Source organism: Cervus elaphus, chromosome 5 (genome assembly GCF_910594005.1).
Source record: "Cervus elaphus chromosome 5, mCerEla1.1, whole genome shotgun sequence".
Taxonomy (NCBI): Eukaryota; Metazoa; Chordata; class Mammalia; order Artiodactyla; family Cervidae; genus Cervus; species Cervus elaphus.
In genome coordinates this window covers 96,493,526-96,515,044 of record NC_057819.1, presented here as the reverse complement: position 1 = coordinate 96,515,044, position 21,519 = coordinate 96,493,526, and the positions used below count along the sequence as shown (strand labels likewise).

Genomic DNA, 21,519 nt, shown 5'->3' with positions numbered 1-21,519 from the left:
TGCCACCAAAATGGCAGCTTTACAAATCATTCTGCAATGGGCAATCCAGCAGAACATGGACCTAAAAACCAGAAAACCTGGGTGTGAAACAAGGCTCTACCTCTCCTGTAGGGGTAACATTTCAAGCAGCCCTTCAGCCTCACTCAGCCTATCCCCTGGTGTGTAAGTGAAAAATATTGATTTGGTCAAAAAGTTCATTCAGGTTTTCCCATGAGATGTTATGGAAAAATCCAAATAACCTTTTTGACCAATCCATTCACATTCCCCGATGCCCCTTGCCCTCTGCAAACACCTGTGATGCCCCTGCTGCCTGCCCCGCTCTGGCTGGCACTTGGGCTCTGGGGTCAGGATCACGAGGACTTTGCCCTGCTGTCTTCCCTGTGTCCATCCACACACACACCTCACTGCCCTAGCAATAGCCAGCCACTCTTGTGCCTCTACCTTAAAAGACTCCAGGAATCCCCCATGGCCCCCATTCTCAAACTTGTCCTCTTCTGGGCCCAGTCCCAGCATGGCCTGAGTGTGGGCGTGGAGTTCATCGTGAAGGTTGTCCAGGAGGGCGGCCCTCGTCCGGTCCTGGAAGGGAAGAGGGATGTTGTGAAGCTGGCACTTGTGGCAGAGCCGTGCCCTCTCCCTGGGGGGATCCAGACACCTGGCCCAAGGGCTGCTCTTCTTTTTTTTTTTTTTTTTTTTAGGGCTGCTCTTCTGATCAATTGCATCCGGGCGACGGTGTGGACCTACCTCCTGTCTGGGCTCCACACTCACAAATGCTGCAGCTAACTCGGGCCTTCTGCCCTCTACTCTCTGCCCCTTTTTCCCGCCCTCCCGTGACTCTGCCCTGATGACTCCCCACCCTGATCTCTGCCCCAGGCACCACCTGCATGTACCCAACTACCCAGAGCTCTTCTCCATCCAAATGTTTATCCAGGGCCATGTACACAGCCTTCACTGTGGGGGGCGGGGGGGTGGGGGGCAGTGGTGGAGAGAGGGGATTCACACAGACCAAAACAAGCCCTTCCAGCAACCTAGCCTTTGTGAGCATCTCCAAATAGCAGGTCTAGATAGAACCCATCTTCAGTGGTCCCCATGTTAGCAAAGAGCCCAAGCCAAAGGCTCAAGAGCCACCTCACAAATCCACTTCCCCATACCCTTATAAACATCATGTCTTTCTGATTCTAACCATTTCCTATGCCCAGTGTAAGCAGCTGTCCCTATGTCTTTTGGACTCCCATAATAGCTTCTAACTGGCCACCTTTCCTGCTCTCCTCCCCTTCAATCTCCCCTCTCTCCCACACCCTCCTGTATTTTATTAGGGCCCCATCACCTCTAGCTGGAAGCCTTTCTTGATCTGACCCCCTAGCATTGCCAAAGGGGCCTCCCACCATTCCAGACCCCACATGAATGCTTAGGCCACATTCAGTCCTCTAGAGTCCCTCACAAAGTTGTGCTCTGAATCTTCTTGGCCTTTGCTCATGCTGTTTGTTTTTCACGCCTAGAATAACCATTCTCATTCTTTCTTCCAGGCAAAAGATTCATCAGATATCCAGATTCAGCAGCTCAAGGGCCACCTCCTCCAAGAAGCCTTCCCTGAACATACCCTCCATTCCCCAGATGCAGAAGCAGCCTCAGTACTGGCCTCCATCACAGTCCAGTGCACTGTATCTGACCTGTGTCCCACCAGCCTACAAGCTCTTTAAGGGCAGAAACTCTGTCTCCAGGACCCCGGGATCCCAGGGAACAGAACAGAGTCCAGCACACAGTAGGTGCTGATCAGTGAATGGTTGACTAGACCTAAAGTTTGGATGGAGTTCCCACAAGAAGAAAGAGCTCCATATCAACACCAGGCTGAAGGCTCAGAGGGGCAAAGATGGTGCTTCCCCATCTTAAACAGCCCCCAAGAACAGACCCCCCAAGAAAAGGTTATCCGGGAGGGCAGGAGGAAGATCAGAAACCACGCTCTCACCTCCAGCTTCGCAAACTTGTCCGACTTGCAGCAAGCGTTCTCCGCGTTGGTGAGCTTGGTGAGCAGAAACTCCCTGAACTCCGGGCCCTGGAACAGACAAGACATCCCACCCTTATAGCTGTTGTTGCCCAAAGGGCTTCAACCACAGGAAGAGGTAGGCAGAACAGAGGGTCTGAGAAGAGTCCCTCAAAGGTCTGACACTTCATCATCTCTAGCCCAGCCCAAGCCCACCTGCTAAGATACCAACGCGGAAACCAGCTTCCCTGAGGCTGGGAAACCAACCCTCACACCCCACAGTGGCATTTCCATGACTGCAAGCCACCTGTGCCCAGGGCTCCTAGGACTGGATCATGGCGTAAAACCCTTCTTTTGGCAGAAAGGCAACCCCAGGGTCAAGCAGCCTGATGAAAGGCCCTGTGCAGGCCAGGCTGGCAGCACAAGGAGAGATGGGGCGAGACCCCACACGAGGAGATTCCCCTAACCCTGCTGAACGTTCTCCTGAAAGTTCTAGCCCAATTCGGCCCCCTGCAGTCCCTGCCACTCAGGTGTGGAAACCTAGAGTCTCAGATATGAGAGGGGCAGAAAGGAGAATTTCTTACCTTCTGGAAAACAGGGGGGCTGGGTAGGGGTGGGCCGAAGGCAGGCACGTCTTCCCGTGCGGTGACTGCGACCTGAAACACGGAGAGGCTTGGTGTGGGCCAGGAGGCAGGAGACGCAGGCTGAGAATGATGAGCGTTCAGAGCCCGGGTCCTGGGGGCCTACTTCCCTTCTCCCTCCGCCCCTTCCGAGAATACAAGATGCCTCCTGAGCCATCGCCAGCACACCAGAGTCACTGTTCCTAGAAACGGGGCTGGATGGCACAGAGCCATCTACATGCCCTCCTCTGCATTCCCGAGGCCGGAAGCGAGACAACTGGACGGGGTTGAGGAGCAGCCTGGAACCCCAGTTCTAAGGCAGTAACAAGGGCCCAGGAGATGGTATCTCATTACCGCATTCAACTGGGATGCTAACCCTACAGAGAGGACACAGGGAGAATTATCAGCCCTGGATCCCTGATGAGGAACCAGATGCCCAGAGCCGTGGAGCCAACCCCGCAAAGGCTCCAGAGATGAACCCCAGAGATGAACAGAGAATCCAAAGCTTCCCAACCCTGCTCTGGGGCTCTCTCCCGCAACACTGACTCCCAAACCTGGCCAGACGTCAAAATCCCTTCAAGTGTTTAAAAATAAATGCCAATGGCATGGGCTCCACCCTGAACCTACTGAATCAGCAGCTCTGGGGTGGAGCCAGGAGTCTGTACCTAAGAGTTTCTATGCCATGAGTTGACTGGCGTTTGGGAGCCCTGGTCTCAGACACAAAGGGTCGGTGAGACTAGGTGAGGCTTGAACTAACAAATCACCAGAGCCCAGGCTGGGAGTCCTAATTCTCAGGCAGTAACAAGAGCCCAGGAGATGCTATCTCATTACCTCATTCGACTGGGATGCTAACCCTACAGAGAGGACACGGAGAGGCTGGGAATTAGGGGTGGGGGTGCTCTGCGTGGGGGTGTCCCAGGCTCTGGGTGGGGTGTGCACCTCTGGCCCACCTCATGAGCAGGAAATTGGTGAGGGGGGCACTGAGGTGCTCTGGGGTCTCCCAGGCTCGGGACAGGCCCCATGCCTGCACCTCTCCTCCACCTCTGCACAGAGGTGCCCTGGTTTCACCTGCTCTCAGCCCACAAGGCTGCAGGCCTCTCTGGAGACTCTGCCCTCTCCCTTCCCCTGGCGGCTGCTAACGTGAGCCCAGCCCTGGTCCACCGCCAGCCTCCCGGGCCTGTGAAGTAGGGCAGATGCAGAGAGTCTGCCAGGCGGGGTGAGCAGGCAGCTCGGAGCCTGGCCAAGGAAAGGCCCTGCCAGGGTGTGGAGGGGGAGGGAGCCAGAGAGGGCCAGTCAATATGACTTTCTCTCCCCAAGCACAGGGCTGTCCTCGCAGCTGCCGCCACCCCGCCAGCCCCCACCCCTGCAGTGCCTGGAGTCAGGAAATGGTGTGTGTTTGACTGACGTGATTTTTGGCTGGTTCCAGCTGCCAAACTGTTCCCCCTCCACCACCCACCATGCACCCGTGGCACAAGTCAAGAATTCCACCCACGGAGCCAAAACTGGGGGGAGAGGAGGGGAGGCCACTGAGAGGCTACTGACGGGGATGAGGCCAGAGGCCAGGCTCAGCTCGCCCTTCTCCCGTCCCGACGCCCCCTCCTTCTCAGGCTTGCATTAGACAGGTCTGTGCTGACTGGGGAAGATGTCCTCTTAAATCCATCCCAGCCACCCAGCCAGACAAGCCCACAGAAAGGAGAGATGAGCCTTCCTTTGACGGCCATTCTCGACCCCCACGTGCTCCATCTCCTGACCCTTTTCCAGCCAAATGCCCGGGCCTCTGTTGTTCCCTCCTCCTGGGGACGGTTGGGTGGCTGAGTTGAAAGCAGAAGCTGCCTAAACACAACCTCACCTTCCTGTTTTCTAAATCCAGCCCAGGCCTCCCAGCAGGGGTGGGGGCAGGGCTCATAAGGAGAGAGGCAGCAGGTGACTCCAGGGAAGAGACTCTTCAGGACTAGAAAGCGGAAGGAGGCATGGGCCTGTGGGTAACAAGGATGCACCAGGGAGGCGGGGAGCCTCCAGCGACTCCAGGCTTACTAAGATCCTGCCTGTCCAAACGTGGCCTGGAAGCCTTAGGGGACCACAAAGTTGCCCAAGCAACAGACCAGTAGTGAAGAGAAGCGGGTACACAGATAGCAGCCCATGCCCGTGGTCTGCTTCACACAAGATTCCTGATGCTTTTGCAGAACTTGAAGAGTGTGGGAGGGGACAGACTCCTAATGATGGTTCAGCTGGAGTTTCAAGTTAGCAGGGTAAGGATGATATTCACATGTGAAACACACTCTGATGTGATGTTTCATGTTTCTGGGACTCACACCCCAGGTCATGAGTCCACGTTCCCATCTGCCCTGACAGCTCTGGGACGAAGACCACAGTCAGACAGGGACAGGACTCCAGCTCCACTATTCCAGGCTCAGTGGCCTCAGGCCTTATGAGATTTAAGCTCTCAGCTTCAATCTGCCCCCCTGTGAAACAGGACTAATGGAAGCCTTCCTGGCTTGGGAGAACTCAAGAAGACTGCTCTCAGGGGCCAAGCACAGTGTCCGGCAAGATCAGATGCCTAGTAACGGGTAACCATTTTCACACGAAGCTTTTATTATTTTCCATGCTGACCTGCACCTAATAAAGGACACCTGAAATACTACAGAGTTCCCCCAAACCACTTCTTAATCCACACACACGCCCGTCTTTCTCAACTCCCCCTACTTCCCCAGCTCAGCATGTCAGAACTAAAAGGATCTGAGATTGCCTACTCCAACTTCCTCATTTCACACAGAAGGCAACAGAGACCCAGAGAGGGAAGGAACGACGCAGGGTCACACAGCAGTCGGAGGCAGGGCCAGGACCAAACCCCGAATTTCAGAGCTTCTCAGTCTGGGGACCTTTCCTGCATATTTCCACCTCTGTCCTTCACCTCTTCCTCTTCTTTCCTGTTGTTTGTCCTCCCCAGCGGGGGCCCCTGGGGCACTTGCTCAGCCCCCAGGAAAATCTCACCCTCCTTTGCCATAGCCCCTAGGCCTGCAGGGGTGACACTTGGACCCCCTGAAGGATCTAACCATGTCGTCCTCAGTCTGCCCATCACTGGAGTGCTGCTGGGAGCATGGATAGACAAAGATTTGGGGAACACTTTGAAAGGCTAATCTTCCTCCCTGCCCCGCCCCCTCCCCGGACCCAGCCCCCACTCACAGGTCTTGCCTTCTGGCTTCAGTTCTGTCTGGCAGGTGGAACCCGAGGTCCCACATTCCATGGGCAGCCCCCTCTCCTTATGAGCTCTGGTTCTCACCCTCTCCCTGAGGACAGTGCATTTCCCTGGACCAGAGACTGTGGCTGGGGAGACTTGGTTTATAAAGACTTCCAGCATCACCACTGCAGGTGGGGTGGTACTTCCCTGGATCTTTGATTTTTTTTCTCTCTTCTATTTTCCCATTCCGCTAAAGCTCTTGGAAACTGAAGAGCCAGTTAGCCGAACCCCATTTCCTATCAGGAACTAAAAGCAGATACAAAACATCCACAAGAGGCTTCATTCAGCCAGCAGACGAGCCATATGTACATATAATGACTGATTAGCAGGGCCTGGGAGCCCTCCTATCACACATCTCTGAGGCTCCTTCTTGGCCTCCACTGGCTATTAGAAGACCCAGGTGGCTGTCTGAGTGTCCCGATTGTTGAACTGCACTCACGGCCTCTTCTGTCCCTTCCCTGAAACTGGTTTTTTAATGTCACTTCCAAGTGCCCACAGACAGCAGGCAGTGAACGAGAACACTTACTTCCACCGACAAGTTAATCAAGCCGCTGTTTGAAGTGACACCCATGTCCGCCAAAGCCTTCAAGGAAACACCCAAACCATGGCTTCTCCAACTTTTCAGCTGAAACTGCTCAACACCAGAAGAGGATGAACGTGGGCATGTAAAGGAATCAGCTCTTCTCAACAAGAGAGTTAGGGGGGAAGCTTTGTTTTATTCTGAAGCCTTCTATTTGGCTTTAAAGCTGATGTGAATTTTGTACTTAATACACTTGGGTTTGTACTAGTATAAAAATTATATAACATGATTATATAACAGCATTTTTCTTTCCCAAAATATTCAGGCAAAATTGATACTGTGTAAAGATGGCTATGAAGTGCTATGGCCTCAGGAACCCCAAAGACCAGCACTGGCCTCAGCTCCTATAGAGAGAACAGAGACCTCTCTGGCGACAGAGTGGATAAGAATCCGCCTGCCAAGCAGGGGAGGTGGGTTCGATCCTTGGTCAGGGAAGATTCCACATGTGGCAGAGCAACCAAGCCCATGCACCACTTGTGAGCCTGTGCTCTAGAGTCCACAAGCCGCAACTGCTGGGCCTGTGTGCCATGGGTACTGAAGTCCTCCCACCCCACAGGCCGTGCTCCTCCACAAGAGCAGCCACTGCAACGAGAAGCCCGCACATCGCAACGGAGAGGAGCCCCTGCTCACCACAAGCTGGAGAAAGCTGGAGCTCAGCAACAAAGACCCAGTGCAACCCAAAATACATATAAATAAATGTACAGAGGAGCCCCTGCTTACCACAAGCTGGAGAAAGCTGGAGCTCAGCAACAAAGACCCAGTGCAACCCAAAATACATATAAATAAATGTACAGGAAACATTTCAGGCCTACGGTTTCCTTTTCCCAGGCTCCTTTTCCCTCTCCCTTACAACAGTGATTCCTAACGGGGAGCATGGAGCTCTCTGAGAATTTGAGCTATGGCCTCTCTCCCCAGAAAACACACAGAAGCATGTGAACTTGACATTTTGTCCTTATCTACAAGGAGTTCAAAGACTGTCGAACATCCACGTTAAAAACTCTGCCTCAGCCTATCTCCCTAGGATCCCAGGCATCCCAACACCACCGTGATATAGAGAAGCTGTTACCCAGGGGGTTGAACTCAGTCCTCATGGAGAAGCGAAGGAGAGGTTTAGCAACACAGCCATCAGGAGGGGGCAAAGTGAGGGCAGCTGAGGCTCAGCTACATCCCCGAGGACTCTGAGTCAAGGCGTCAGGAGGCTTAGACCCAGGGGCTCACAACCCCGGCCCCCTGTGAGTCTTCAAATCGAGGTCATTTGCCCAGAACGGCTAAGTCAGAGGGCCCGCCCAGGGGCCAGGTCTACCAGGTCCCCTGCTCTCCACCCTTCTCACCATGAACATCTCTCCTTTTTCTTCCTTCCCTTTATTTGATGCCACCCTCCTTCCTCTCCCCTTTCCTGACAGCCCTCCCCCCTTTTTCTCTTTCCCTCTTCTCTGGCTCTTCCCTGCTCTAGGAAACGGCGTTACCAGATTCCAGGTAGGGACACAGGGAGCTCTTCAACCCTTGAAGGTTGGGAGCCTCGGAGGCTGGGAAGCCCAGGGGCAGCAAGATGGATGAGGTGACTTTAGAAGGCGCTCTCCGAGAGTCTCGCTCCCAAATCCCAGAAGCCTGAGAATTCATGGGAAATCTATCACATTTTTGGAGAATGGTCTGAGGAGCCATGAAGCCCTGGTGTTCCTCGATATTACTCATTCTATGTCCTTCCTCCAACGCGACTTTCTCCTCACCTTGTAGGTTGGGGGCTCTGTGCCTGGGTTCTCAGCCTGCACAACAATGTAGGCGTGTAAGAAGTTGGAGGCAATCATGTCGGGGACAAACGGTGTGTTTTCTTCTTGGAAGATGATGGCCACAATGTCATTCCCGATGTGTCTCTTTCTCTGGAGCTAAACAAAAAGATTTCCATTATTCTGAGCCAGTTAGGAACATCCTGAAAACAGAACAGGTCTATATAGGAAATTCTTCATTATTCTATCTTTATACATAAACCCTGGAACACGGAGACCTCTCTCTCCAGGGAGCTTTTTCTTTCAATCTTTAGAAGCCACTAAAAAGGAAAAAAAATGAGAAAAATGTCTAAGTTGCCAGGACCAAGCTCTACACCATGTAGAGTGAGCTCTGACTCAGGACTCAGGGAAAACGGTTAAAAAGTGAGGCTGGGTTTTGCCCTCAGAGAGCTCACAATTGACCTGGGAGGAATACAAACACTGGTGGAGCCACCTGAGAACATTAACAAAGCCACTAACAAAGCGATTTAGCAATTGCTAAATCAGTCACTACCCACAAAGTGCCTGATACTATGGGGGCAGAGAAGGGGGCAAAGTCAGAGGCCTAATGGTAATCTAAGAAGACTTCCTGGAAGAGGAGATTGGAAGAGAAGGGAGCACTTGATGGAAATGTGGATGAGCGGGAAGGAGGGGCCAGAAGGGAGAAGAACCAGGCTTAGAGAAATATGGGCAACCTGGCTTGGTGGCGGTCATGGGGGAGAGAAAAATCTGACCCCGACTTAGGATCCCAGGTTCTGCCAGGTGCTGTCACAGGAGATCTCAATCACCAAGCACCTACTGTGTGCCAGGAACCACGCTGGGCTGTTCACATGCGTGATTTCAAATGTTGAGGCCCTCCTGTATACCAAATCCCGGCTAGGTACTTATCTAGCTTTGTTCCTTTATTAAGCACCTACTGCATTCAAACTATGTTTCCCATTGAGTTTCCCACTTACTGAGCACCTGCTGTATACTGAGCCCTGTGCCGGGCACTTTTACAAATCGTCTCACTTATTCCACACACATCATCCTATTTCTTCTGATGAAAAATTAATATCTACTCAGTCCTTGCTGAGAGTCAAGCTCTGTGCACGTCCCACTTAACAGAGGAGACACTGAGACAGGCAGAGAACAGCCCTCAGTCTTAGGCTGGGCAGGGGGTGAGGGGGGCCGTGAAGGAACAGAGCTGAAGGTAAAACATTGAGCAAAAACCTACTTTGGATACAAAAGGAATCCTGCTCCTATTTGTTTCTGGAACATTCAGTAGTTATTTTAGAGCCAAATCACAGTCTCCTTTGCCAATTTCCTTTTTTCCTAAGAAGCCAGGCACTATGTTTATAATATTACATCTGTGCTCCCTCCCGGGTTCCCTGCTCAGAAACAAGAGTCCGAGTTTGGTGAAAGGCCCAAGTTCCTTCCTTATCTTCCTAGAGACTAAAATGGTACAAAGGGTGGGACGGGGCCAACGGGGCCACAGCAGGGACCAGCTACTGGTTTCAGGGCTCAATGAGGAAGAAAGGTAGGTTGGAAATTCCCTGGCAGTCCAGTGGTTAGGACTCTGGGCTCTCCCTGCCAAGGGCCCAGGTTCCATCCCTGGTCAGGGAACTAAGACCCTGCATGCCACAGAGCACGGCCAAAATAAGTAAATAAATAAATAAAATGACTATTTCACCAACAAAACAACTCCTCTTTAAAAAAAAAAAAAAAAAAAACTATTTGCAGGGCAGGAATAGAGATGCAGCTGTAGAGAATGGACTTGTGGACCTAGCAAGGGAAGGAGATGGGGGGACAAATGGAGACAGTAGCACAGACATATACATACAACCTCATGTATAACATAGATAACTAGCAGGAAGCCACTGTCCTGCCCCGGGAGCTCAGCTCGGTGCCCTGTGATGACCTAGACGGGGGGATGGAGAGTGGGAGGTGGGAGGGAGGCCCAAGGGAGAGGGGTTATGTGTATACTTACGGCTGATTCATGTCGTTGTGCAGCAGAAACTAACAACATTGTAAAGCAACTATCCTCCCATTAAAAATAACTTTTTACAAAAACTGGGAGAATACCTTTATGACTTGAGAAAAGGCAAATATTTCTTAGACAAGATACCAAAAATGCATTAAAAATTTAAAGGAGTAAATTCAAAGCTACACATCATTAAATTTAAAAATGCTGCTTGTCAAAGAACATTTCTTTAAAAAAAAATCAATAAATCACAACCTGGAAAAAAAAATAATAAAAAATAAATAAAGTAACAAAACTAAAAAAAGAAGAAAAAAAAAAGGCCAGGTCCTCCCTGAGGACATGCAACTGTCTGTGCCGCAAATGAGGGGGAAAGCAGTCTCATCCAGGGTTTTCCAGTCAAGCAGAAGGCTGGATTCCTGCCCACGGCAGGCACACTGAGAGGTGAGGCTGTGTGATTAGGAAAGCTGTAGGGGGTGAGGGGGTGTCTCGTGCAATAACCAGCGTTACTTCTCTGGGCCAGAAGGGTGGGCAGTGAACAGATGCGAGGTAGGAAGTCTGCCACAAGCCAGGCATTGTACTGAGCCCTACAATCGGAACCCTATGTGATCTCCACCACTACCCTCTGACATTCGTGGTATAACCCCCATTTTACAGATAAGATGAATGAGACAGCAGGGTTACCAGTTTGCCCAGAGTCACAAAGCCCTAAGGTGGCAGAGCTGGCTTCAAGCTGCCATGTGCAGACCCCATCATGTACTCTTTCATCACCACTCTCCATGATCAGGGCACCTGGGCTCTGCTCCCAACTCTGCCCCTATCACCTGGGAAACAGTCTTTAAACTACTATTTCCCCATCAGTCACAGGGGTACCCAAGAACTCTGTCCCGCCTCCCACCCAGGCTGGTGACCTGCGGCCTCCGTGTGACAGTGCAGTAGGACAGGTTTTGATAAGAGGAACAAAGTTGAACAGACAGGCCTCTAGATTATGAAAATGGGAAAAGGGGCCTCGGGCCCTGGGGGACACCAGCCTGAATCCAGGTTTTCACCTTGCACGCCCCGGGCTCCCAAAGCCATCCTGAACACGGTTACCTGCTGAGTGTCTCCCTCGGTAAACGGCAGCTTTGTGGAGACATGGAACATGATCTCCCTGTCCCGGAATATCGTGTACACTGATTCCACCCCTGTCTGTCCGTGGGTCACGTCCAGGCCTCCTCGGAAACTGTCAGGGAAACAGGCAGGGGGCGGCAGGGAGAGAGAGAGAAAAGGGAAGTGGGCGACTTGGCACAACCTTCCCTAAGGACATAAGGGCAGGAGAATGAATGGGAAGACATGGAAGAGCGGAGGGTAGAGAGATTACCATGTGGGGAAAGCAGATAACCCTCATCTGAGCAGATGAGCCCTGGTGTTCCAACCATAAATTATTATTTAAAAGACAAAGGCAGACCCTCCATTCCAAGCCTCGGCCACCTCCCTTCCACATCATGGGAAGACGGAGATCCAGCCACAGTTTCAGACAAATGCCGCCCCAGCTACTAGAGGCCCCCAAGCCTGGGCATAAGCCCTTCTCTCTGCAAGGGCAGGTCCGCAGCCCTGAGCCAGGGCAGTCGGGCATCCTGATGGTGGTGAGCCCCGATGCCCCCCGAGAGTATCCGGAGTCAGCAAGAAGAGGGGACAGATGCCTGACTTCTACCCACTCAGTCCCAGAAGTGGAGATTTCCCCTCCCCCGCCATGGCAACACCCAGCTGGGAGGTATCCCAGGGGCTCCCTTCTCCGGCCACCTCCTCACAGGCAGGAAAGAAAAATACTAAGGAACTGGGTGGACTTCTAGGAGTTGCACCTTCTTCCTTTATAGAAACATGGCTGCAGGTCGTGATCATATCCGTTAGCAAGCAGAGTGGGATACAGGTTCCTTTAAAATGAAATAAAATAGACCCTGGACATCAAGTCCTCCCCAACCCCCAAACACTGCAATTCAAGCCAGAAGTGTGCTCAGCCCCACATGGAGGAAAGCACAGGAGGCTGGGAGCTAGGAGCTCCACAGGTTCTAGACCAGCTTCTGTCACGAAGTCAGCACACGCCACTGGGCACATCACTTAATCTCTCCAGGCCTCAGAAAATAAAGGGATAGGGTTATATGATCTCCAGAGTCCTTTGTGGTTTGAGCCTTTGTGTATTCTTTGTGTATCCAGGGTCCTTTGAGTACTTTATCTCATCAACTGCAAGATGTAACATTTTTTGGCATTTTAATATCTCTGAAATCAAGATATATCCTGTATTTTATTTTTGATGTTTTATTTATTTGGGGGGCCACTCTGTGCAGCCTCTCTGAAGCACAAGGACTTCCCTTGTGGCTCAGCTGGTAAGGAATCCACCTGCAATGTGGGAGACCTGGGTTCGATCTCTGGGTTGGGAAAATCCCCTGGAGAAGGGAAAGGTTACCCACTCCAGTATTCTATCCTAGAGAATTCCATTGACTGTATAGTCCATGGGGTCGCAAAGAGTCGGACACGACTGAGCGACTTTCACTTTCCCTGCAGCATACAGAATCTTAGTTCCCCAACCCTTGCCCCCTGGAGTGAAAGTTCAGAATCTTAACCACTGGACCAGCAGGGTAGTCCCAGGATATATCTTGTAAGGATGGCATCTTAGAGCCAATGGTAAGTGGTATAATAAGAACAATAATAATGACATCCAGTGCTTACTATGTGCATGAAACTGGCTTAAGTGCTTCCTGTGCATCATACATATTAATTCTTCAACAAGCTTGTAGGGTCAGTGCTATCTTTATCTCCCTTTTTATAGACAAGGAAACTGAGGTTTGCAGAGCTTAGGTCCTCTTAACCTCTTGTTCAAAGTCACAGAGCTAATAAGCGGCAGGGATGAGATTTTGACCCATGTGTGACTGACTCTAGACAGCAGTGATGACCTTGAAGGGAGAGGAAGAGGGGAAAAGGTAAAAGGAGAAGGAAAATGAGAGAAGGGAGCAGAAGAAGTAAGTGATTACTGAACACCTATGCCACGCCAGGCACGGGGCTAGGTGCATTCACACGTTCAGAAATCCCGTTAAGGTGGCTGTTAAGGTGGAGAAATCTGAGGGTTTAGTTGTGCTCCAGCCACAAAGCAAAGAATAGGTTGGCCAGGTCTGCAGGCCGTCCCCAAGGGTTGCCTTTGTCAAAGGAAATAAAGGGCTGAGTTTTCAAAGCAACCGTCCCAATATTCTCTCTGTCCACTTACACAACCACAGGCTGTTGCACAGATTCCTGCCAGAAGGATTATGGTATTTGCACCAACTCTATTACCCAATTTTTTTGTGTATTATCTAAAACCGTCACTCCCCGCCCCCCAAGCCCAAACTACACAGGACTCTTTCCAGAATGCCTAGCAGGTGAATGACCTGCTCTTCTGGAATGGAAGGTGGATTCATTTAACTCTCAGTTTGAGCCAACTGTAATTAGGAAGGCAAATCTCAAGTGGAACGATTTCATCATGCATCCCAAGGGCAAAAGTCAATGCCTTGATTCAGGTCATCTGCCGTTCGGGATTATCCCCTGTACCACATGGGGAAGGAAATAGCAACCCACTCCAGTATTCTTGCCTGGAGAATCCCACGGACAGAGGAGCCTGGGGGGCTACAGTCCATGGGGTCGCAAGAGTCGGACACGACTTAGCGACTAAACCACCACCACCACTTGTACCACAAATTCCTCAGAGATGCAATCAATGAATGCTGAGCACTTACTGAAAAGTAACCCCATGTTCCTTGTGTGTGTTTTTAACTCTCACATGCCCCCTCCCTGCTGAAACGCAGCTGTTGGCTCTCACCCTTCCTCTAGGGCTTCATCAATGGGGACAGAACCATCACTTGGCTAAAACTCACCCTTTGAAGTCCTGCAGCGTGATTGTGTCCCCTAGCAGTTCCAAGAACTCCTTGAAAGCTGGGCTCTCTTCATTGTTCCCAAACAGTTCCTCCTCCAGGGTCTGAAAGAGAAACAGAATCAGGGACAAGAGTTCAGGAAAAAAAAAAAAAAAGGCTTATTGGTGCCACCAAGGGAGGGAATGTGGTTGTCCGGATACCTGGTCCCTTTCTTCCTTTCCCCATTCCGCACAGTCACCACCCAGTGGCTCTGTCATGCTCAGGAGAAAGGGCTAATGGGGTTCACTGAACAGAGCTGGATTTTGGGGGGCTATTAATGAAGATTTCTATTTGAACAAGAGCTACTGCTCACTGATCACTTTAAAAAGAAAAAGGCATGACCAGTATTCAGATATCTTGATTTTTTAAAAGCTTGCAAAGTTTAATGGATAATACATTTTCCCAAGCCTGTGGATATATAACTTCTAATCTAGTTAGCCATGCTTTCATTGCATACTATATGATAATATTAATACGTGACTTTTTAAAATACTTGAGAATTTACAAAATGCTTTCACCATGGTGTCTTTACAACAACACTGTGTAGTAGGTACAGAAAATAAATTGAGTCTCAAGGAAAAAAATAAAAGGACAAAGCTGAAGGAAAGAGTTCTTAGACTTGAAACCATAAACCAATCCAAAACTGAAAAATTCATAATAGGACTTCTGACAAAGGATTTATATCGGAAATATATAAAGGACTCTCAAAACTCAATAGTAATCAAAACCACAGTGAGACAGCACTTCACACTATAACAAAAAAGACAGACAACAAGAAGTGTTGGTGAGGGTATGGAAAAATCAAAACCCTCATACATTGCAGGTGGAAATGTAAAATGGTGCCATTTCTTTGGAAAATAGTCTGGCAGTTACTCAAAAAGCTAAACATGGGGTTACCATATGACCAGCAATTCCACTCCTAAGAATAGACCCAAGAGACATGAAAACAACAGTTCATACAAAAAAAAAGCTTGTATGCAAATGTTAATACTAGTATTATTCATAATACTCCCAGGGTGGAAACAACCAAAATGTCCATCAACTGATAAACAGATAAACAAAACGTAGTGAAAGTGACAGTCACTCAGTTGTGTCTGATTCTTCTCGACCCCATGGACTGTAGCCTTCCAGGCTCCTCTGTCCATGGGATTCTCCAGGCAAGAATACTGGAGTGGGTAGGCATTCCCTTCTCCAGGGGGATCTTCCCAACCCAGGGATCAAACCCGTGTCTCTCTGCATTACAGAGTCTTTACCATCTGAGCCACCAGGGAAGCTAAAATGTGGTATATCCATACGATGGAATATAATTCAGCCATAAAAAAAGAATAAAGTACTGATTCTTTGCACAATATGAATGAACCTTGAAAGCATCATGCTAAGTAAAAGAACTAGACATCAAAGGCCACATATTATGATTCCATTTATATGAAATATACAACAAATCCACAGAAATAGTAGAAATAAATATGTGGCTGACAGGAGCTACAGAGAATGGGGATGACAGGAGTGACTATTAGGTATGGAGTTTCTTTTAGGGGTGATGAAAATTTTCTGTAGTTAGTGGTAATAATTGCACAATTCTGTGAATATACTACAAACCACTGAACTGTGCACTTTATTGAGATATACGTCACATGCTGTTGTGAATTGTATGGTATGTCAGTTATACCTCAATAAAGCTGTTATTTAAAAATTTTAAACTCCACAGTAGAAAAAAAATCCTATTAGGAAATGGTCAAAGGACATGAACAGTCATTTCACTCAAGAGGATCTACAGATGGCAAATATGATGTTCAGGTGAGAAGAGATGCTCACTGTTATTAGCCATTGTGCTTGTGCATGTACTTAGTCTCTCACTGTGTCCAACTCTTTGCGACCCCACAGACTGTAGCTTGCCAGGCTCCTCTGTCCATGGGACCTCCCAGGCAAGAATACTGGAGTCAGTTGCCATTTCCCCCTCCAGGGGAATCTTCCTGACCCAGAGATCAAACCCGTGTCTCCAGCACTGCAGGCAGATTCCTTATCCATTGAGCCATCAGGGAAGCCCCATCGCTAGCCATTAGAGAGGTGCAAATTAAAAACCACAATGAGATCTCACCACACATCTACTGGAATGGCTAAAATGAAAAACAGTAACAGCACCAAATGCTGGCAAGGATGTAATGAAAACGGATCACTCACACATTGCTGGGAGGAATGGAAAATGGAACAACCATGCTAGGAAACAGCTTGGTAGTTTCTTACAAAACTAAACATATAATCACCACACACCCAGGCAATTGTCTTCCTAAATATTTATCCCAGAGAAATGAAAACTTCTGCTCACATAAAAAACTGTATACAAATGTTCACAGTGGCTTTATTCATCATAGCCCCAAACTGAAAACAACCCAGCTGTCTGCCCCTCGGTGGGTGAATGGTTACACAGACTGTGATTGTTGTTTTTGTTGTTTAGTTGCTAAGTCATGTCCAGCTCTTTTGTGAACCCACGGACTGTAGCCCGCCAGGCTCCTCTGTCCATGGGATTTCAAAGGCAAGAATACTGGAGTGGGTTACTTCTCCAGGGGATCTTCCCGACCCAGGGATTGAACCCATGTCTCCTGCACTGGTAGGAGAATTCTTTACTACTCAGCCACCTGGGAAGAACAGTGTAGGTGCAATTAAAAAAAACAGAAAAGTAGAATGATATGATCTTGGATATAGTTTGTAAATGTCTAAAGTTGGAGAAACAATGCTCTCTAGCAGGGGCCAGCAGACTATGTCCCGGGGTGCCGAGTCTGGCCTGCTGCCTGTTTTATAAATAAAGTTTTATTGGAACACAGCCAGGCCAATTCATTTAATACTGTCTGTGGCTCCTTCTGTACTACAAAGGTAGGGTTGAATAGTTGCAACACAAACAGTGTGGTCCAGGAAGTCTAAAATACTTACTGTCTGGCCCTTTATAGAAAATGTTTCCCAATGCCTGATCTATCGCAACTCTAGCCCAATACGCTGTCTGCCTCAGGTCAGGAAGCTAGGGTTCAGTAGAATAACCACTTCCAGACAATGTACCTCTTCTCCTGAAAAAAAGACAATCTAGCTTACGTTCTGGGGTGTGTACCTCTCTCCAGGATTTAACTCTGTCTGGGATTACTATCTTTATTTTTGTATTGGCCTTGAGCTTGATCATGCACTCAGGGAGGGGTTCCGAGTCACTGCTGTATCCTCCACAGTGCTTAGCAAAGTGCCTGACAAACAGAGTCAGATGGGGCTTATTTATATTCTAGGGCCAGCATAGGGCTTTCACACAGCAAATGTTCATATTAATCCCTCCTACTGTAGGTTTGCAAAACAACAATCCATGTTTTTTAAGAAGAGACTTTTACCTGTCCTTGCACCCACTCCTTGCCTAAGTTACGTCAGGTACATAAACAACATGCAGACTCCCTCAGATTCCTTCTCTGAGGTGGATGGTTAATGTTCAGTAATTATAATTTTGCTGGAACATTGGGCTGTAATCACCTTATGAGATCTGCTTTGGTAAATTTCACAAGCAAAGAACTTTAATTAGTGGGACTGTATTATCAGAGCTGTACAAAATAAAAATGCAATATGTGAAAATAATTAGAGCAGCTACTTGAATAATTCTCTTACATTATAAGATTCATCTGTGTTGGTCTTTCAGCTCCTCAAGCCTTCATTAATTAGAGAGTTTTTAAGCAAACACATGCCTCTTGTGGTCTAATATCTTCAGACAAGGAAGTCAGCTATCACCCAGCCAAGAAAGATGTTGTCACGCAAAAGAGATGACAGAGGTAATACTGAAAAATACTATTGACCTGCCATCAGGAAGGCCAAAATTTTATTCATTCATTCATTCAGATAACAAAAAATTGAGTGTATTTCTATAAAGTCACTGTGCTAGGCTCTTGGATGATACGAAGATGAAATGGATGTGGAACCTTCTCCCATACAACACAGATGAGGAAATAGTGGTATGTTCAGCCGACCACTTCTCAGGATGTTAATAAATGTTCATGGTAGGAAAGATGGGAAGTTTGTGGTCAAATGAGTATGGGAAATACTGAGTTCAACAAAGTTATAAAGAGTTATCTACTTTGAGGGTTCTCAGAACCTTTAAAATGTTCCCACACAACTGATCACTCCACCCGGAACTCATTTGTTCATAGAGTACCTCGCCGGACTCATGGAACATACTTTGAGAAACACCATTCTGGTCAACTAAGGTCTCACGGAACACATTTTGAGAAATACCATTCTGGTCAACTAGGGTCTCATGGAACACACTTTGAGAAACACCGTTCCTGTCAACTGACTCCAAAGAAGCACATGAAACACCCCAAGAGAAAGAGAAGGATGAACAGGGTATACTGGTAAAAATTTTAACAACTTGCTCTCCAAAGAGAGAAAAAAACAGCAGCTCTGGTGTTTGCCCATTTCCATGGTGTGAACACTTTCATCATGGCTTATTGGAAGCCACCAGCATGACATCAATGAACACAGACCTGGGCAGAGAGCACACACTCAATGCCAGGACACTACTCACATCTGGGGAGCACAAGCGAATTCCCAGCGAGGAGAGTGGTAGGCAGAAAGAAAGCAGCCTTCACTAAGCCATTCCCCTCCACCCTGTCTGATTTTTCCTGTGACCAACAGACCATTGTTAAACACAAGCAGAAGTAAGCCAGCAAAAACTAGAATTCACTGAATGAAAAATTATATCGCTGTTTCAAGGATATGCAAGCCTTTTTGAGAGCAGCAGCCTACCTTGAAGACTCTGCCACCTCCAGTCTAATTCTTATCTGGACAGGATGGTTGTACTCACAATATTTAAGAACCTAATCCAGGCGCTCTTGTGTGTGGGAAACGGAAAAACAAGCGTCCCCAGGGAGAAAGCACAGGCTCAAGTGAGCAGTGTGGATTCGTGATGCTTACCTGCCTGGCTTTCTGGTAAATGACCCCGAATTTGAATGTGTTGTTGACGTCATGCTCGTCGTAGGCCACAATCATCTGGGAGGCCTGGAAAATGTGGGAATAAAAGAAATCAGATTATTAACCTGGAGGCAGAGTGAGGAGGCAGGAGGAAGGGGAAGTACCCATTTCAGTGGCGGACGGGCCCCAGTTGATATGAGATGTCCACACATGGAGGAAGAGAAGAGATGAAGTCAAGGACACAGTCAGGATGCAGCTCCGAAGGTCTCAGCTAGCTTCCAGCCCCTGGGCTTCCCCCAGTGATGAAACCTCTGGGTCACCCATTCCATTTCCATCTAGATCTATCAGCCAATGCCTGTGCACACAGATAGTCCAGCAGGACACAGGGAACTGATTTGACCCCAGTGTTTTTACCTGGGGAGTGAAAAGTGAAGCTGGGACCCCAAAACCATAGTCATCAAGGATGATGGTAGCTCTAATTTCACCTCTCATCAGCAGTGTGACTTTTTTTTTTTTTTTTTGGCTGCGCTGGATCGTCACTGCTGTGCACGGGCTTTCTCTAAGTGAGGCAAGTGGGGCTACTCTTAACTGCGGTGCATGGGCTTCTCATTGCGGCAGCTTCTCTTGTTGCAAAGCATGGGCTCCAGAGAATGCAGTCTTCAGCAGTTATGGCACACAAGCTTAGCTGGTCTACAGCACATGGGATCTTCCTGCATCAGGGATCAAACAGGGATCGAACCCATGTCCCCTGCATTGGCAGGCAGATTCTTAATCACTGGACCATCAGGGAAGTCCAGCAGAGTGATTTTGAGCAAGGCGCTGCTCCTGTCCAGACTTCAATCCCCCTTATCCGTAAAATGAGAGATCTCTAAGGAGGAACATACCCTAATTCAATAAGCAAAGAAAAAACAAACAAAAATCCGGACCACTGGTTCCATCTAATTGTCTCTTGTGTTTCAAAGAGTTGGTCAGAAACACTAATCTCTAATTTTCAGTCCACTGCTTTTACCTGTGCAGCTTTGATTAAACCACTTAACTTCCTCGGGCTTCAGTTTCCTCATCTGTTCAATGAAGACATGTGAATGTGAAGATTCAGGGAAACGGGGCATATGAAGTACAGAGCAGACAGCGGCGATTATCATCAACATCTAGGTAAACCCGCTAGAAAGATCAGAGCTGGACCAGATTGTTAGGAAAGAGAAGACTTGGTGGCTGTTCTCTGCAATAAAAAGGAAGGATTGGACCACATGAGATGCTACGGGAGGAACAAACCAGGCACGACTTGTTGGCCCGAGTACGTGACCCATGTCAGCTGTCACACGACATCTCTCTCTGTGGCTCTCAGCTGCCTGATAAAATGGACACGTCTCAGCTTCACCTGGAAGATCAGCACTGCCCGACCCCAGAGGGCGCCCCCCGACTCCCGCCTGGGATGAGTCAAAGGCTCGGAGCAGTTGCCCTGCCCAGGAAGAGGCACTGAGCCATGGACACCTTCCAAGGAACATTCTAAACTCTGTGAACTGTAAAAACATGCACACATCTCAGCCAGATGAACATCCCAGCCGGACGAAGCAATCCTTCCAATCTAGAAAACATGAAAATACAGCTGCTCTTCCATTATTCCCAGAGCCGGAGGCTTTACAAGCTACAGAGGGAACACTACAAAAATAAGAGTCATCGGTGGCTATGATTTGACAACAAAAATTGCCAAATTTGTAGTTAAGTTAGGGCTTTATGATGGGGTTTTGATGTTTGGTTAAACCTCAGTAATTCAGCTTTAATTACAAAGGGGAGGGCAGTCTGAGTGATAGAAAATGTTCGATGGAGCGCAGCATTTTACTGGGAAGTGCCTTGGATGCTCGGATGCAGTGAAAGAGCTGTCTTAGAGGAGAAGGATTCTGGCACATTCTCCACATGGGAGAAGATTCTGCCATTAACTCTGCCACCGCATGGGGACAAATAGTGTGTCCAGCACAATCGTGAAGATCTGAGGTGTTGGTTCTAGGGGTTTGGGGTGTTCCAACCAGGACAGGGTCCCTCTTCATACACACCACCACCAGACGTTTCACCTCCTGGTTCCTGGTTGTCAGAACTGGGACTCAAGAAATGGACTGACCAGCCCCAGCCAGCCTCAGATGGCCCACAGTGTACACTTGGGAGCGCCAACCAGCTTGCACGATCTCTGCCTACATCCTGCAGGCACGCAAAACAGTAGCCAATGCCCTGAGTCTCTTCCTACGGCCGATTTCTTTTTTCATTTAAAAAAAAAATTGTATTTTTACTTTTTGGCAGCACTGTGCAGCATGCGAGATCTTAGTTCCCCAACCGCGGATCAAACCCATGCCCCCTGCATTGGGAACTTGAAGTCTTAACCACTGGACTACCAAGGAAATCCCCCTGTGACCGATTTAAAGCAATTCACTGTTCATGCATGATTTAGGTCCTTTCACGCCGAGTTATTCTTAAGTGGGCTTATGAGTTCGTTTTGTTAGTACTGCTTTTGTTTCCACCCACACCCCCATATCAGAACT

General features: G+C 48.7%; 1 protein-coding gene across 10 annotated transcripts in view; it reads right to left on the bottom strand.

Annotated features, from left to right (window-relative positions):
* RAP1GAP2 (RAP1 GTPase activating protein 2) overlaps nt 1-21,519 on the bottom strand; it is a 216,333-nt gene that overhangs the window by 23,137 nt on the left and 171,677 nt on the right. For all 10 annotated transcript variants that reach the window (XR_006341203.1, XM_043903404.1, XM_043903405.1 and 7 more), the window contains 7 exons: nt 18,992-19,075; nt 14,021-14,121; nt 11,232-11,361; nt 8,144-8,299; nt 2,563-2,634; nt 1,964-2,050; nt 442-576 (listed from right to left, as the gene is read on the bottom strand). Coding sequence is in view for 9 of the 10 variants with exons in the window: in XM_043903404.1 (XP_043759339.1) it covers nt 442-576; nt 1,964-2,050; nt 2,563-2,634; nt 8,144-8,299; nt 11,232-11,361; nt 14,021-14,121; nt 18,992-19,075 (765 nt within the window). In the remaining variant the exon portion in view is untranslated. The remainder of the gene's footprint in view (nt 1-441; nt 577-1,963; nt 2,051-2,562; nt 2,635-8,143; nt 8,300-11,231; nt 11,362-14,020; nt 14,122-18,991; nt 19,076-21,519) is intronic.